We start from the raw sequence: 17,237 nt of genomic DNA, 5'->3' as shown, positions 1-17,237 counted from the left end.
TTAATAATTGGGATTAGATATTGATCAATTGTTTTCAATAATATACAGTGAAAATATAACTGATTAACCACCAAAATGTTCATGTACTCAACGGTTATCTACTTCAAAAGAATAAACTGTACAAAGGTAAACAGAAAATAACTAGGTTTTCCCAATGGTATTTTAAGTCAGATTTTTAATGAACCAAGACGCCATTACAAAAATGATTACAAAATGATTAGATAAAATGACCACATTACAATACAAAAAAATCTAGCTGAAATGGAATTTTTTTTAAAATGGCAGTTGTTGAGAACCACTTTATCTGCAATGAGTACTACAGACAAGAAATGGTTTTGAAAAAGAAATTTTAAAACTTATGAGTACCTTAATGCAGACAGAGCAATATTGTTAAATGTGTATTTCTAATGCAACTGAGCAAATCTTAATTATCAAGAATATTTATCGCTGTGTAGCTGGTTTCATAATAAATTAGAAAAATAGGACTTAGTTTGTATAGATATTTTTAAATTAAAGGGGTGGGAAATAAATTAACACTTAAAGCACAAATATATATCCAATGTACAGCAGACCAGAATAGTAGCCATTTAACATGATTCTAAACCAGGAAGCATCATGCAAAATTATGTGTAATCACCTAAATCAAATTTTCTTTAAAAGTTTAAATTCAAGAAATGCAGTTGTCACATCTTGATTGTAACCTATTGAAAAATTGTGTTTAGTTATAGTTGCCACCTGACAATTTAAAATAGTTTAAATTCTGGCTTTTGTCAAAGATCATGATACAAGTAGCTAGTCCCTGTTCTACCTATATATTAACTTATGATTTATCTATTTATGCACATTTGATGAACCAGTTTCCTAAATAAAGGAAGCTTAAGTATTTGATTTTAGGGAATCAAGTTCACTCTCGATCTGCATATATTTGGTTTATTGATCAGAAAAAAGAGATGAGAATCAAATTCATAAAAATGAAAATGTCTACAACATCTTATTGATTCCTATTTAAATTTGGCAAGTTTTACTACGGTAGATATGAAACCAACATTTTGTTATTTTAAGTATAAAGATATTTCACCATCTTCAATTTCCAACTAAGTTATTTGTCCAACTTTTAATACTATTTACCATAAACAACTATATTTTTATTTCCATTCACGAAATACTGATTTTAATTAAATTCCACAAATAGATACTTTATTATGATATGCCTCAAGTGTTAAGTGTAGGAGGAAACATCATTTTTCTGACAAAAGACAATAACTGCTTCAGTGTTTACACTGATATTAAATAAGCAATTATTCAGTGTAGATCTCCTAAAGAATAATTTCTCTCTCAGAAGTCCTTTTTTTGCAAAATTATTTTCCGAAGTCATCAGTAGTAGACTTAAGCACCACTGACCCTGTGTCCCCTGCCCCTAGCATTGAGATTCAATTCAGTGGTTCCAGTTAAAATTATGAAAATGGGTTAGAGGATGAGTATACAATTTATAAGACACAACTGAGAAGATCTACAAATGCATGGTTACATATTTATGAATTTCACTGATGAAAAGTGCTAAAACACTTAACAGAATGTTTAGCACCAGAAATAAAAAAAAACACCAAATGACATCAAATAACTAAATTTGTCAAAGCGTAAAATTTAATATCCTGACAATTTAGTCCTTACAATTACCCAAAGATTAATCTTTTTAACTCAAGTTTATCTTGAGCTGGAGTGATACTGTACATTGCAAGTTAATATGGTTATACCAGTACACAGCAATATGCAAATCAATGCTTCATAATAATGCCTGTTGCAATGTGTCAATGTACAATATAATAAACTGTGCATTCATACTAGTTTGTTACTGGAATTACTTTATGCTATCCAAAATGTCATTCAAATTTCTAATTTCAAGAGCTAAATCAATTTTAAATTTCCTCACTGCTACTCTGCAAAGAAGTTATGTCATTCATTTATTAAGTGCCAGCAAATGCTGATAATAAACTGAAACTGAAGTATTAGTAATGCAAGATATACCATCTTGTGATATAACAATTCTGAATCTTATTACAATTAATCTTTAAAAGAGAAATTTGTAGGGACCTTGATGACTACAACTCATTAAGATAACAAGAGTAAAATGGCTGCTAGACTTTTCCTTTTTCATATTTGCACTTTTTTTGAATATTTTATAAACTGCTTCCACCAAACATTTTGAATCCGTCATTTTAAATTGGTTACCATCAAAACAGATAATTGCAAATTAATTTAGATTTGGCATTACTGCTAGTTTTGCACCTGTACAATGGTGTGCTCAATTATTTAGTTGTAAGGATGCTATATCGCAACTAATCTTTAATTACTCATGTGCAAATTTGGAATGCTTCAACAAATTTAATTTGCTAGTTATTAGTGTTACGTCAGATCTGCTAAATATTAGCGGTCCAAAAATGTCTTGGGATCCATATTTATTTGTCATCATTTAACAAACTTTGCTTTTCTTCTGAGATACATTTAAAAATCATTAAGCATTACTTTAAAATGAATGGGGATACAGTTAGATCTGTGGGCTAGCAGGATGAAGAGGTCAATACTCCCCAATGCCATTAGGCTTTACAATTCTACCACCAGGACTTAAGAACTTTTTAAAAGCTATTATTAATGCTTTTTGAGATGGTGATTTAGATGCATATCATATTTTTTTACTGAGTTAAGTATTGTATGTAATTAGTTTTGCTACAACAAGTGTATGGGACATTGGAAAAAAAGTTGAATTTCCCCATGGGGATGAATAAAGTATCTATCTATCTATCTAATAAGAAGTGCAGGGGTCAAGCACTTTAGCATAATAGTATCAGATATTCAATGAGGCAGTCAGCTCCAGAATCTGAAAGAACCAGAACTCCTGATTATCATGAACGAATGAGAATTAGGTGCATTTCCAATTTGACCTGTATTTCCCAAAGAATGATAATACCAAGTCAGATTAAATATTTACCCAAAAGTATGCTAAAATTGGAATAATTTATAAAGCCAAATCTATCAGGTTGACTATTATGAATATTTTTAAAAAAATGAGAGTCCTTTGTTTTAATTACAATCCTTTTTTTTCAAGAAAAGGAACTGAATTTGGAATTGGGGTCTATAACCAAGCAAATTTGGTAGGTGGAAGCAAATGTTATAGAAAATATTAGCTTGGCACATTATTTTATTAATTCGTTGTCATTCAGTTTCCATAACCTTCCCTAAATGACTTAATTATTTATCAAGTGTAAATAATTAAACCGAGTCTCCAATAAGCATCAATTAAAATCCATCAAGTTTAAATTGCCAGTACTCTGCCAGCACTTTCAGACACTTCGAAGAATTCGTAAACGGTTGGTTCATTTATTTAGAATCTAGGACAGCAGTTTAATTAGATGTAACAATAGTTGCAAATATCAACTGTAGATCATCAAGACTAAATGTTTTCAATCAAAGATAATTTTTTGGAGCTTGTGTAAAAGCTTTACACCTTTCACCCAGAAGAACATCACAGGTAGTTGTCTTTATTACCAACAGACTAGTCCAAAAAGATACCAACTGCAGTAAGAGTAATTAATCTGTAATCATAAGACACTTGTAAATTGTATTGGTCAATGACAAAAATTAATAAAACTGGAATGCAAAAAAGTAATCATCCTTGTGAAAAATTGATCTTGCAATATTTGACAATCATAAATTGTAATGTTTGCATATTATTTTTGAAATCTTTTTAACATTTCAGAAAAGGGCTAATTTGATGAAAGAAGCAGTCTGGTAAATAATTTGTTTATACCATAATTGGTTAAATATTTGGCATTCACATACTGAACCGATTTAAGGGTATTTCAAAAATAATACCAATTTTAACTATCTTTATAGCTGTAATTTTTATTTTTATTGTTAAAATGTTCAGTATTTATGTGAATTGTGTCTTGTGCCAGATACAATGCCGTTTTTAGAAGTTTCATTCAGCATTACGTTGCACATAATGAATTGAAGTTTAGGGCTATTTTCAACAGGTCTGGTTATTCCAGCCCTACCAAGTAGGTAGTAACAACCAGTAAAAAATGTAAAAGCAATACAGGCAACTCATGTAAAGAAAGCAAACCAAGGACATTTTTAAGGAATGACTGCAGACAATTTAAAGCTAAAAAATCCTCAACAGTAAGAAGCTATCTCTATACATTTGCTATTTTTTGCAACATTTGCACTGGTAAAGGTCTGACAATTTATGCATGGATACTTATACATAAAAAATCTTCGGTGTAGTATATGTGAACACACTCAACTGCAGTACTGCATTAAGGTGCACTGGATACAGGGACGTCCGCAGGTTTCCTGTGCTGCAATTTTATCATACAAGAAATACAACCATGCACATGTGGGAATAGTTCAATGCAGCTAAAAATCATATTGTTACACTTGATGAGTTGTTTCACATCTTCATTCAGACATAATGAACAAATTATTAAATTTACTAATTCACAACAGTATTCCTTTAGGTCATTAACCGAATTTGTACATTGAATCCATGTAAAAGAGTAACAAAAATATATCTACATATCATTTTCAGCTAGTTTTATTTCCAACAATTCTTTATTTAATCAATATCAATTGTGATTGGATAGAATCATCAGGTGCATTCCAGTGGAATGTAAATATCAATGATGTGGTCTCTTGGAATTATTGAATCATAAATTAATTCGGACTATCTACTTGGCATCTATTGAACAATATACACAACAAATAATAGTATAACTTCTTCGAAGGAGACTCAGTGGCAGTAGAAATCCAAAAAGGTTGGAAAGGAAAAGGAGCAAAACCATGCTGGAACAGACAAAATGCATTCCCCTATTTACCAGGATTTTATTTTTAATACATATGAACAGTAGGCATGTATAAACCATAACTTAAATTATTCCAAATAGAAATTTTAGGAGTCCCACATCTTTTTACATACAAAAATGCCAAATTATTTTGTGAACAAGCTGTAATTTTGTTAAAACTGCTTTAACTTTCAAAGATATTATGTAGATATACATTTTAATATCGAAGGAATACTGCCTATTGAAAAAACTTCTTTAAAAACCTCCCAATAAATAACACATCTAAAGAATATAAGCCTGCGGACGTCCAAAATTGGATAATATGTACAATTTTAAAACTATGAACAACTAGGCAGTGAAAAACAGTTATGTTCTCACACACAAAACACACCCAAAACATACAAAAATACTATATCTTAAGCTACCAAGAAAGACAATTTATCATTTCATGCCATGACTTATAGAGCAATACACTGAAACAAACAAGGATTTGACAACCGAAAAACAAAACAATTTTATCCCAGAAATATACCAAAATATACATCTAAGCTTTGGAATTACTGAGGTTAGACTAATGCCTGCTGGGTAATTGCATTTAATACACAATTTTAAGGTTGCAAAGAAGAAACAAATCTTTGGTATCTGCATTAGGCGCATGTTAACATTTGTATTTTGCTTTGGGATAGAGCTTGTATGATCCTACAACCCCAAATTAGTACTCAAAAGAAATCTCACAACATAAAAAAACCCTTCTCTACACAAAAAAGTAGAGTCTCTAGCACAAGGTTGAGGAATACAATGCATAGTTGCACAGTAGTAATAATGAAAAGGAGATGAAACCTTTATACGCAAGCTACATCTTTTTTACTCTTTATTTTTCTTTCTCAAAATCAATTGGCAGCATCCAGCTAGTTACAGTCAGTTCTGAAGAGCACCTCAATGTGTATAAATCCAGATTACCCAGCCCATAGGGATAAATGCCCCTCAGAAGAGCCAATCCTACCACAGGAGTCTCCAGTCTTTTCACCAATCAAAGAGCACATGGCGCTCCACCTTCAGCAGCCCTTTACTGCTTTTGGTAGAAAGAATGAAGTTGATGTCTTTAATTTATGCAGTTCTTTAGTTACTGTAAGCAATTCACACTTTAGAAATAAGATTAGTATAGGACTGAAGACATTAAAAATTAGTTCATACAATCATTAATAAAGTCTTTGGTTTTATCAGCACAATGTAAGGTTGCTGTCATGTAACAGAAGCACTAAGCATGGCAGGAAAGACCATCACTAACATTTACATTCAGAATGATCATTATTCATCAGGGTATTTTTAAACAATGGGCAGCATCACCCTTTACCTGATTTGATATTAGATTGTCAAAACTGAACAGTCTTTTGATATACAGCCAGTATTTGCCCACTAACACTTCTGTGCAGTTGTCTACTTGGAATTAAATAACACTGAGGGACAGAGCTGAGGATAAGAATCATTACAAAATGAGAAATGTAAAGAATAAGCGAAGGAAACAGATTCTATTTCCAATGAACACAAATGCACCAAGTTTGGGATTACACTTGTGGCAAACAAGTGTAAATTATATATTTTTTGTATTTACATGGGGCCTTGGGAGATCTACACAGGAACTTTGTTATCATTTAAAGTTTCAATAATCAAAGATCAAACTTAAGCAATTGATGTTTGATTGATTTAAATCTTTAATGGAAAACTTTAACAAGCTAAATCAATATTCCATTTTCACCTGATCAAGTCAAACTGTGCGTCTCAAACTCAAGAGTTTTGCTTGTTGAATATTAGGTATTATTCATATATGGGACACTTGTGTCAAGTGGTGATCAGCCTTCATATCTAGCCAATTTACATGGCTGAGAATTGTGAGTTAGTCTATGACTTACCCAGGTTGTTGTGGAAACAACCTGGAACATAGTACAGTGGCTGAAAACAATAGATTATAGCACATGAGCAGCTGAGCTAAAATTCCAGTGGGAAAGAAGTGTGCATAGATATCAATGGGCAGGTAACAAAGTTAAGGGATTGAAAAATGCTCAACTATACTTACACTGTCAATTTTGACTGTTATTCACTTGTCATGCTAGTGCTGATACATGTCAGATTTTTTTTTCAAAACTATAATCAGTGGCAGGTTCAGCCACTCTGAGGGAGTGGGAGAAGGGACAGAGGGTAGGAAATCATGATCAGATGGGTGTGGTGGGACATTAAAGTGAGATACTCAGTCACGAGTTAGAAATGAGGTATACAACAGCTCCTGTACCTAGGATAAATGGTGACACTATCATTTAGGCAACTGAGGAAAAAAATGAAATAATCATACCAGTTAAGTGGGCAGTGAAACTTACAAGAACCTCTATTTAAAATGGTATTCAAATATTGAATTTGATACAATTTTCCTTCTGTTAATCCCCATTACAAGGATATTTTTTCTTTTATCCCCCCACTATCTGTTTTTCCACTACTACACATCATGCAACAATCCCTTGTGTAATTACTGAATCTACAGATTTTGGATGCCTTAAACTTCTCAGAGAACTGCAATTATAACATTAATAACTGCTGACTGGATTGTACAGCAATATTTTTAAAAGTGTGTTCCAAAATACTCAAAAGAAAAATCAGTGGATATCTAATATGTTATCTTGTATAAGATTTCTATCCTCAGGTAATTAATGTCAATAATAGTTAAACTACTGTATTTTAATAATTATGGTCTATTAATCCAATATTAAAATATTAACCAATAATTTCTGTAGCAGATCAAACTTTGATAATTACAGAAAAATAACTGATTGTCCTCATGTAAATTAGAAATTGGCTATAACCAATGGTCAGATCACATGATGTTAACTGCACACACCTGCCTGGTATTATAAATCAGGGTTATTAATTGATAAAGAATTTCATTTTCTTCCTCATATTGTCTTCATTTATTAATTTACTATACAACTTGGTGCATACTTTTGTTCCAAATGCTCTGATATAACTGAAATGGATGTATCAAAACTTCTCTTTACATCATTTTCCAAGACTGTTGAGCTCTTTACGTGATCAGTCACTAAAATGAGAATCAATTCTACCTTCATATTTGTTGGTCATTTTCATGTTGTATGTAAAACTCAAAGTATCCAACCATCTGTACTTTCAGAATTATTAATTTAGTTTATTGCTACTTCAATGAATTTTAAATATTTAAACACTGAACAACTAAACTGGTTTTCCTACCATCCTCATTGATTCATAGCATGGATTTTAATACTATTAATGAAGCTGTGTGTATATACCAATTTAAAGCTCACAATTTTATTTTGCTTTCTTTGAGATTTTCCAAGTAGAAAACAGGAGGGAAGAAAGGAAACAGCGAGTTTAAAGGCACCACTCCTGATAGCAATCATCACAAAATCATCACACATGCCTATATTAGATTATCCATAAATAATTTGTTGAAAAGTTTGATCAATTATAAACTGTAATCCCATGTAACTAAGAAAATGTTTAAATATAGGCATTAAATAGTGATGTTTGTTTCAAGTCCTATTATACTCAAAAGAGTAACAGACGAACTGAAGAAAAAATAAAACTATGTGATTACGCAACCTCTGTAGCATTTCAAGCCATGAACCAAACATTCTTCCTCAGAGGGCATATCAAAGAAAGCATAATAAAGTTAAAATAGACAAGCTTCCTTAAATCTGAGTCAGCTGCAACATTTTCATTGGGCTTTTCATACAGGTAATGTAGAACTGGCTAATATTTTTTAAAGTTTATTAGGGATGAGCAAGAGATTTAGAATTTTTAAGTTTGAAAGCTGGGAGCCAGAAAAAGTGCTTTGGAAAAGTCTGGATGCCACAGATAATGAATTCCCAAATGTCAATGCTAATGAATTGATTTTCAAACTTAAATACACCACTGTTTGTTCACATAGGAATAGAAATTTTCCCTGTTCAAAATCATCTTCAGAAACAATTACCGGTAACACTCTCCAAATTTATGGAGGAGGGAAAGAGGAGTGTTGAAATAATCAATTTATGAAATATTTTTATGGTAATTATAGATTGTAAATCAGCAAAGAAATCTATAAAGTATCTTTTGATGTTTAACTTTGCAGAAAAACTTCTCCCAACTCCAATGCAAACATGACAGCCTGAAAAAGAACTGCATCTCAGCTATGCAAAAGGATGGCAAGACTATTCCAGCAGTTTGTTTCTCCCTCTTTCAATGAGATACTACAGATTAATTGAAAATAGAAAAATAGTAGCATTTTGCCATTTTTATGGATTATTTTTAAAGTGAATAAAGATTTTTAAAAATGCTTTTAATTGTAAACATTATTGAAGAGGTCTGCTGGGCTCCAAACTTTTTGTCCATCCCAATTCTGCAGAATACGACGACTAAGCCGTTTGCTATTACTTGATACCTCAATTTTAGTATGGAGTAATGTAATGCTCATCTTGGGTTTTCAATGCAATATGCACAGTGAACATAAACACTTACCAATTTTATACACTAGTATCAATACTAAACTCCTGCTCTATGTTATGATACTAAAATCGTACCTTTTCTTCACAGGGCTCAAAAGTTCTCGCAAGACAACACAATAATCTCTTAGAAGTACCGTCCAGTTCAATGATAATTCTAAATATTGATATGAAACATGTTATCTATTGTTTATAGCACTTTTCATATCAATATTTAGAATAAACAAGCAACCATTGCTAGCCATTTCTGAAAGTGAATATTTAAGGGTGTGCATTCAAAAATACTGTTTTCATGCTGTTGAAATGTAAATTATAATATCCAAAATGTAGATGGTTCTTTAATGACTAACCAAAATCTTCATTTTTTGTAGACTGGAAAGCTAAAATTAGTATTATTAATTATAGCCCAAAATGTTTGCATAAGTTAGAAGGACAAAATTTCTTCAATCACCAGATATTCAATTACATGGAATTTCTAACTTCTCATGTATGAAGATTACTGCACACCCCTAATATGTTTTTTAAAAACATTTTAGTTAACTCATGCCAGATGATTCAAAGCAACTCCTGAATTAAACAGATTTAAAATTCCTGTTGATAATCCAGTTTGTTATTTTGAGATAAGTAAGGAAATTGACGCAGATTCTCATTCCACCAACTGGATGCAAAAATGAAAGTAAGGGTAGTTAAAGTATTAAGCATCATTTACTCTAAAGCACAAATCAAAAGCCTGGATCTAATGTCATAGTCACACATCCACACAACTATTCTTTGATCAGTTAAGCAGGTGCAAGGAGCAGGATATATTTTTGGTCTATACTGAATTGTTTAGTTTGTTATCATCAACAATAAAAAGTTAAAAACTTGCTCAACTATTGAATATGACAAACACTATATCCATTATACAACACAGATAAAACATTCTCCCCCCCCCCCCCGCCCCCACTTATTGTTTAGAAAATGCCTTTTATATTGTGGAACCCTCTCCTAGCACTGAACATTTCTCTGACAAAAGGCCAGTGGAAAATGAGCGGTTTGACATTGTTTAAAAAATGTACAATATAAATTTTAACTAGTTTAAAAACTGTGAGATGAGGCATACTAAAACTTAGGCCACAATTTAATAGAGATTAAAAGGCGGTGTTTGCTTTGGCAAATAGAATCACATATAATTTCTTTTGTTAGTTATGAAGATTAACTTTAAAGAGAGAAACCAAATCCATAAATATTTTAAGTACAGAACATCACCCAAAAACTCATACTAATCTCTAACCCTACAATCATATTAATCAGGAATAGATTTTTTGTTTGCAAAGCAAGCTTGTAATTGCTAAGCAATGCTGAGGTATTTATTTTCTTCATAGAAAGATTGCAATGATGAAAAATTATGCTCACATTCTATTTATAGAGTGGAAGGGTGGAAGGTACATCTTATTTCCTAATGATAATGTTTGCACAAATATCTTAAAGCCAGCATTTTACTGGATTTAAAAAAGATCATGATATATTGGGTAACATTAGTAATGTATCTTTATGGAATTTCTCCTAGCCCTCCAAGCTGGTTCACTTAAAAGATGGCAATGTATTAGTTAACTTTAGAGCCCCATCCATCATTTACACAAGAACCACTTAGTGCCTTACAGCTTTCAAACGGGACAACTGCATCTGTACGTTTATGACAGCTCTCCAAAGTTCAACACAGATCTAATTATAATACAAATGTGGAATAGCAGTTTCCTTCTTTCAGATGACAAACAGAACTCCAAAATATAGTGCTCACTGTATTCAACCAAGATAAACCTTCCACACAACAACCAACAACTCATTCCAGTAACATTTGAAAACACCTAGAAAGGGCAGAGATTTGATAATTAGCAAAATAGCCAAAGGGAAATAAATTTTAAAAAATCAATTTATCAATAGACTAATCTTTAGAAGCAATTTAATAGACATATAAAACATTCAGGGCTTTGGACATCAGTGAAGTGGAACCAATTGGAAAGGTCTTTTAATGAGCCAATGAAAGCAAAAGAGCGGCAATGTTCTGTAGTGTTCTATGAATTAAATACAATATTGTAAAACAATTTAGATCTTTTATGCATGGGAGACAAGCAGACAAATTAAAATGGATTCTATACATTTAATAACTCGGGAGAGTGGTGCTTCATATTTGGATTAGTGACATACTACTATAAATGCGAATTCAGTTCTACAATTAATTAAAATATTTTTTTGTTTCATAAAAGGCAACAGGAAAGAAAGGGGGAATATACACTATATGAATTAATCTGTATAAATTATACTGCCATTTTCACTGCTGGAATGAATGCTAAGATTTAAACAGTGTTTATAAACAAATATTAGATGCCTGTAGGATATAGGTCCTTATTTTGATGTGGATTCTCACTAAAATCTGGATATGGTGCATAGCTTTTGATACCTTGGTTGCATCCCTTAAATGAGAATTTAAAAGAAAGGGAATGAAATGTCAAACAGTACACCATATCTAAAGGAACAAATAATGCCAATTTCATGACAAAGACATTTCAGATCAAGGGTATAACAAATCAGAATAGCTTAAACCTAGTTAGATTTTTGGACATCTCTCACAGAATCATTAGATATTAGCTGATAATGGTAGTTAAAACACGATCATGCTTTATGAATTAAACTAAACAAAGTCTCTATAACTATGACTCAATCTAATGCTTAAAATGAGGTATACCTGTGTGTGTTAATTTGTACATCAAAATTATTCGGCTTCAAGTGTACATGTACACAATAAAATATAGTTTTAAAGTCAAGCAATTGGCCAAAGCCAAAATTTAAATTTTGATTACTCTGGAATTTGGAAAAACAATAATTAGTCTTAGTAATGATGAACATTATCAGTGTCATAATAACTCATCTGGTTTACTAACATCCATCAGGGTAGAAAAACACAATCCTTAACTCCAGGACCACCCTATGTAGTTCACTTTTAAATTCACTCAAAAGTGACTTAGCAAGCCATTCTGTTGAAAGTAGGTTTCTACCTTTTTCATAAGAAACTATTATGATGGGCAATAAATGACAGTGATGCTAGATCCAAAAGTAAGTGAATAAGGAACATTAAAGATAAACTCTATAAATATGCCAGATATCTGTGCATATTGATTTCAATTTCTGTAATTAAAATTGAAATCCAAGCAGCATATAGAGAATATACAGAAAATAATGTATCCCTGGGATGCAGGAGCCATAGGTCAGGTATAAAAGTCTCATATAGTCTAGATCACTTTATAAACTTTTTAACGCATCTTCAGTGAAAATTTAGCAAGCATGGTAATACATATCTAGTCTTAGCTCTACTGCCTGAGGAAGATGAGTAGCATTTGCTTATAAAAAAGTCAATTTGGTAATCCTTCTGAAATACAGTATATGGAAATTAAGAATTTATTTCTATCTGATTAAGGAATTTTGCTTTATTTAGATTTGAAAAGTTAGTTCTTTAACATCAAAAAATTGTGTCTTCTTGTTTTAAAGTCCTAATGCAAGGAATTATAGAATCACTATAAATCCTGAACTTGCTATAACAATTCTATGATTCTAACATACAATGCAATTTAAAATAAAATATTTTCATGGAAGGGAAAAACCATCAGCAAAAATTTCCAAATGTAACTAATATTTTTGGATTTAACACAAACCTCATCTCATCTTAATTAGCAACTTTTTATTTAAATATTTATCAAACTGAAAGAAATTAAATTTTATTTAGCTGGATCAAATGAATTACAAATTGGCCTGCTACTGGATTAATTGGTTTCTAAATAAAACACCTATTTTAACCGTTGAATTTTACTGTACAATACCATTCAGTTTCAGAAATGTGTCTCAGCTGGTTTTAAAACTTAACTGCAAAGTAAAAAGCTATGGGAGAATTTCATCGTTCCATATATTACCTTTATCAACTGGTTATCTGCTCTTAGAAATGAAATAGCTTTCTTCAGTTAAGTTTATTTTCCATCCTATTATTTCAATAAATTTGTTTACAGCAAATTAAGTGAAAAGTCAATGTCAACATTTTCTAACCTTAATTGGGAAATTAATAAACCCTTATCAATTTTACCTCAAATAAATAAAATTATATTCAATTCAATCAATAAAATTGATTGGTATATTTCCTGCTTCTGAATTACTTGGGCTCCAATTTAACAGTTTTAACATTTTGTCTTTAAATCAAATACTACTTAAAGCATTATGCAGTGCTATCCCCAAAATATACCAAAGTAGTTTCAACACCACCAATCTAAACTGTTGAAACTAGCCTGTCCAACTTTTTTCCCCCACATGAATCATTCTTAAAGTGAAAAACCAATTTGTTTACAAGTCCCTAGCTATGCTACCTAGTGGATATGCAACACAGATCAACTTTACAATTGTACTTCACTTTTAAATGAATATTCAGCATCAATTTTTATGTGAATTTTATTTTCCCAATACATATCATGTTTTTGTGGAAAGGGCAATTTGGCATTAAGCATTAATTCAATTGATTATTGAAAATGATATGTGTGTGCGCCTGTGATTGTGAGGGGGAGGGGGTTGGGGTCCATTTTAAAAAAACTTTCATTGCATAGTTTGTATTTTTGATGTACCATTCACTCCTTCCAGGTGCAAGATAGTATGCACATTTTTGCATTTTTTGTATCATTACAACATTGCACAATGGGAGATAACAATAAAAACTGGGCAGTTATGTCATACCATTAAAAGACCCAAAAGAACTGAATGAATCTGTCAAAGGAGTAAGGTATTTTAGTTTATGTTTGCCTATGTGCTCCAAACACACTGGTCCAAAGCCCATAATCTACTATAAAGACAGAAATATTTGCCTAAAATTTTGATTGACTACTTCCAGTCAAAATAGTAGATCAACAGAAAACAAGCATTGCAGCAGCACATCTTAAAGACACCAGTATAATTTCTCACAAGATCGATTCTGTATACTTTAGCACTCATAGAAAGTGTACATCTTGAAACCTAACATCCATAATACAACTAACACCAGTCTACATTAGTAAATTTGATTTGCCCAATGAAAATTAGTTGCACCAGACTCTTGACAAAATGGTTACAACTCTGCAACATAAAATTCTTGTTTAGAGATCCTTTTACCTGAAAAATGACATTAAAAAGTACAAGATAGTAACTACCTTTTAAATGTAGCAACTAAATTACTGATGCCTATTAACTGCACTCATGCAAACAATGTCATTGGTACAGCAGCTAGGTAAAATTGACTTTGGTTCAAGCTTCAATAGCTGTCCATATTTGGTAGGCAGCTATATTTATTTAATTTGCAGTCTGGTAACATAACACTACCAACACTGCAATCTTTATGTCTTGAAAAGGAGATTAATGTAGTTACTAACAAGGAACAAAAATGGTGACTGTCATTTTTCTTAAAAACAGATTAACAAATTGGTTTACTTGCATCCAGTTATTGTTACCATCAGAAAGGCCAAGCAGCAACCATGCAAATCCAATATCAAAATTAGTTCAAGTACCCAGCTGGTTTAAGTAAATTTATACTGTTTTAGTGCAGCAGTTTGGGCAAACAACATGGTAACAGTGTACAGGGATGTCCAGATGGACACTCACTTGATTCAATCTTAATATTTAAGAATCAGTTACGTGTTAATCAGAAAAAAATATGTGCTCGTTGACTGAAAAAAAAAGCTATTACCTCATATTTATTTCCAGTGGGCAACTCAGCAAAAAGTAGCTAAGTAAACAGTTATTTATTAATTAATAGACACAGAGGCTGCAGTACAGTTATTTGCCCTTTCTTCCCAAGCATATGACAGGCACCATTTTTACTCCATGTGAACTGCAATGTTCTACTCCAGTCCTTTAATTTTTGGTTTCAATACGCTTACAGCTATGGTTCAAGCCATACTGTGCATACTGTAAGCCTCTCATCTCATAGCAAACCTAATTTCTATTACTGATAAACAAACTCTGAACTGAAGCAACATGAGATATGTTAACAAGCTCTACAGGCATTATATTATCTAGTTTCTATAAATAAACCAGTTCTAGAAACTAGGTCATGAATTTTCCCCATTGGAGACCTTTTCATGGCTGGCCCGATTTGCATTGTAGTTTGCTCATCTCTACCATATCCCATGATGGTTCCAACTAACATCAGTATCCGAGCAAAGACAAAAGCATTATAAGATACTTAAGATCCACTGACTTTAACACTGCCTCCATTTCCAGTTCAGCCAACTGGATCAATATCTCCGATGATATGACATGAGCTAATATACCCCAGCCAATAGATTTAGGTAGGGTAGACAAACGTTAGGAATTTTAAAAACAATTATTGTTTTTAAAACCACCAGTTCATGAACTTTTGTCTCAATGCATCTATCTTTGAATCTTTCCTACAAAAATAACCAACAGTAAACCACTTTATACAAACGGTGCATAAATCTACAGTGTACCCGACAAGGAACAACTTTTTTTTAAGAAAGAAAACCATTTCAAAAGACATTAGTTGAACAACAAAATAAAAAACTTAATGTAATTCTTTTAACAGTATACACAAGGAAAAAAGATGCACAAGCATCCCAAGTACAGGCCTGCCTAAACTGTACCAGTTAAAGAAACCCATGCTATTTATACATGATATAAACACCTTTATGAAACAAAGAGGCCTGTACAACAGACCTAATTAAAATAAACACACAATTAAAAAGAACTAATAAAATAGATACCAAGAGGAGACAGAACCCTTGCCTATGCATTGTTAATGACTCCTATATTGTTACGACCGTCTGAAACGATAAATATTCACGTGTTTCCTTTTTGGTAAAAGTCTTTTTTTTGTCATTGGTGACACAATCCTGAAAAACAAGCAAGTTAAAAAATTTAGGCAAACATCAGTTTTGCTTTTGCAGGAAGCAGCTGACTAAACATCCCATTACTGGATGAAATGATCCACTCCAGGGATTGTGTTTCATTGAGCCTTGGTGGTATTGGTAGCCCCGCCTGCCGAGGTCACAGTGAATGAAGAGTTCTGGCTGGAATCAGCTGACATTGAAGCCATCTGAAGACTGGGTGCATGTCCAGTTGTCCCGGCAGCAGATATCAGGCTTACGGCTGGGTTGCTGGTGAGTAAGGATAGGTTTTGTGGGTTCAAAATAAGAGGGGCTGTAACGATGTTTGGAGTAGCCCCTGCATTCGCTGCATTTGCAAACAATAGATTTCCACTGGCATCAAGGGATGTTATAGGAAGTGTCCCACTGGATGCAAGCGCTAGGAGGAAAGGAAAAATGAGAGAGATTTGAATAAAAAATTCTTTTGCTTATTGACAGAGCAATGAATAGATGAAATGGTTATCCCAGTGCTTCCAGACATATATATTAACCAAAAACAAACTACAGCTAATGCTGAACATCTGAATGAAACAAACAATGATGAAGGCCTCACAAGACATGAGAAACAAAGTTAATGCTACAGATCAATGACCTTTTTGCAGAACCTAGGGTCACCAACACAAAACACCAAAAATATTATTTCATTTGCAACAACTTCATGCATTTTCTGCTTTGAAAAACACATTAAGCATAATTCGGAAGATGTGTAGCTCAGATGGTTGATTTGCTTTCCATTCTTGACAATTTACCTGTAAACGTTTCATCATCATGCAATAAGGTCAAGTGTGCTGTTGGTTGTGGAGAGTCCTCTGAATGACCAATGAGCAGCTTACTGAAAAGTATATAAAGGCCAAGCATTCAGAGGACACTCTGCAATCAAAAGTGCACTGACAATGTCTCAACGCACGGTGACAAAACATTGCACATAAATTGCCAAGGTCTGAGAACAAATCAACCCAACACTG

General features: G+C 32.4%; 1 protein-coding gene across 7 annotated transcripts in view; it reads right to left on the bottom strand.

The window, feature by feature from the left end:
* Positions 1-1,622: 1,622 nt before the first annotated feature.
* The window catches only part of LOC140727681 (POU domain, class 2, transcription factor 1-like), a 168,792-nt gene continuing 153,177 nt past the window's right edge, over positions 1,623-17,237 (bottom strand). For all 7 annotated transcript variants that reach the window (XM_073045332.1, XM_073045333.1, XM_073045331.1 and 4 more), the window contains one exon: positions 1,623-16,651. In XM_073045332.1, coding sequence (XP_072901433.1) covers positions 16,353-16,651 — 299 coding nt within the window. In that variant the 3' untranslated portion in view covers positions 1,623-16,352. The remainder of the gene's footprint in view (positions 16,652-17,237) is intronic.

Source organism: Hemitrygon akajei, chromosome 5 (assembly GCF_048418815.1).
Source record: "Hemitrygon akajei chromosome 5, sHemAka1.3, whole genome shotgun sequence".
In the NCBI taxonomy this organism is placed as follows: domain Eukaryota; kingdom Metazoa; phylum Chordata; class Chondrichthyes; order Myliobatiformes; family Dasyatidae; genus Hemitrygon; species Hemitrygon akajei.
This window is presented reverse-complemented; position numbering and strand designations above follow the sequence as displayed.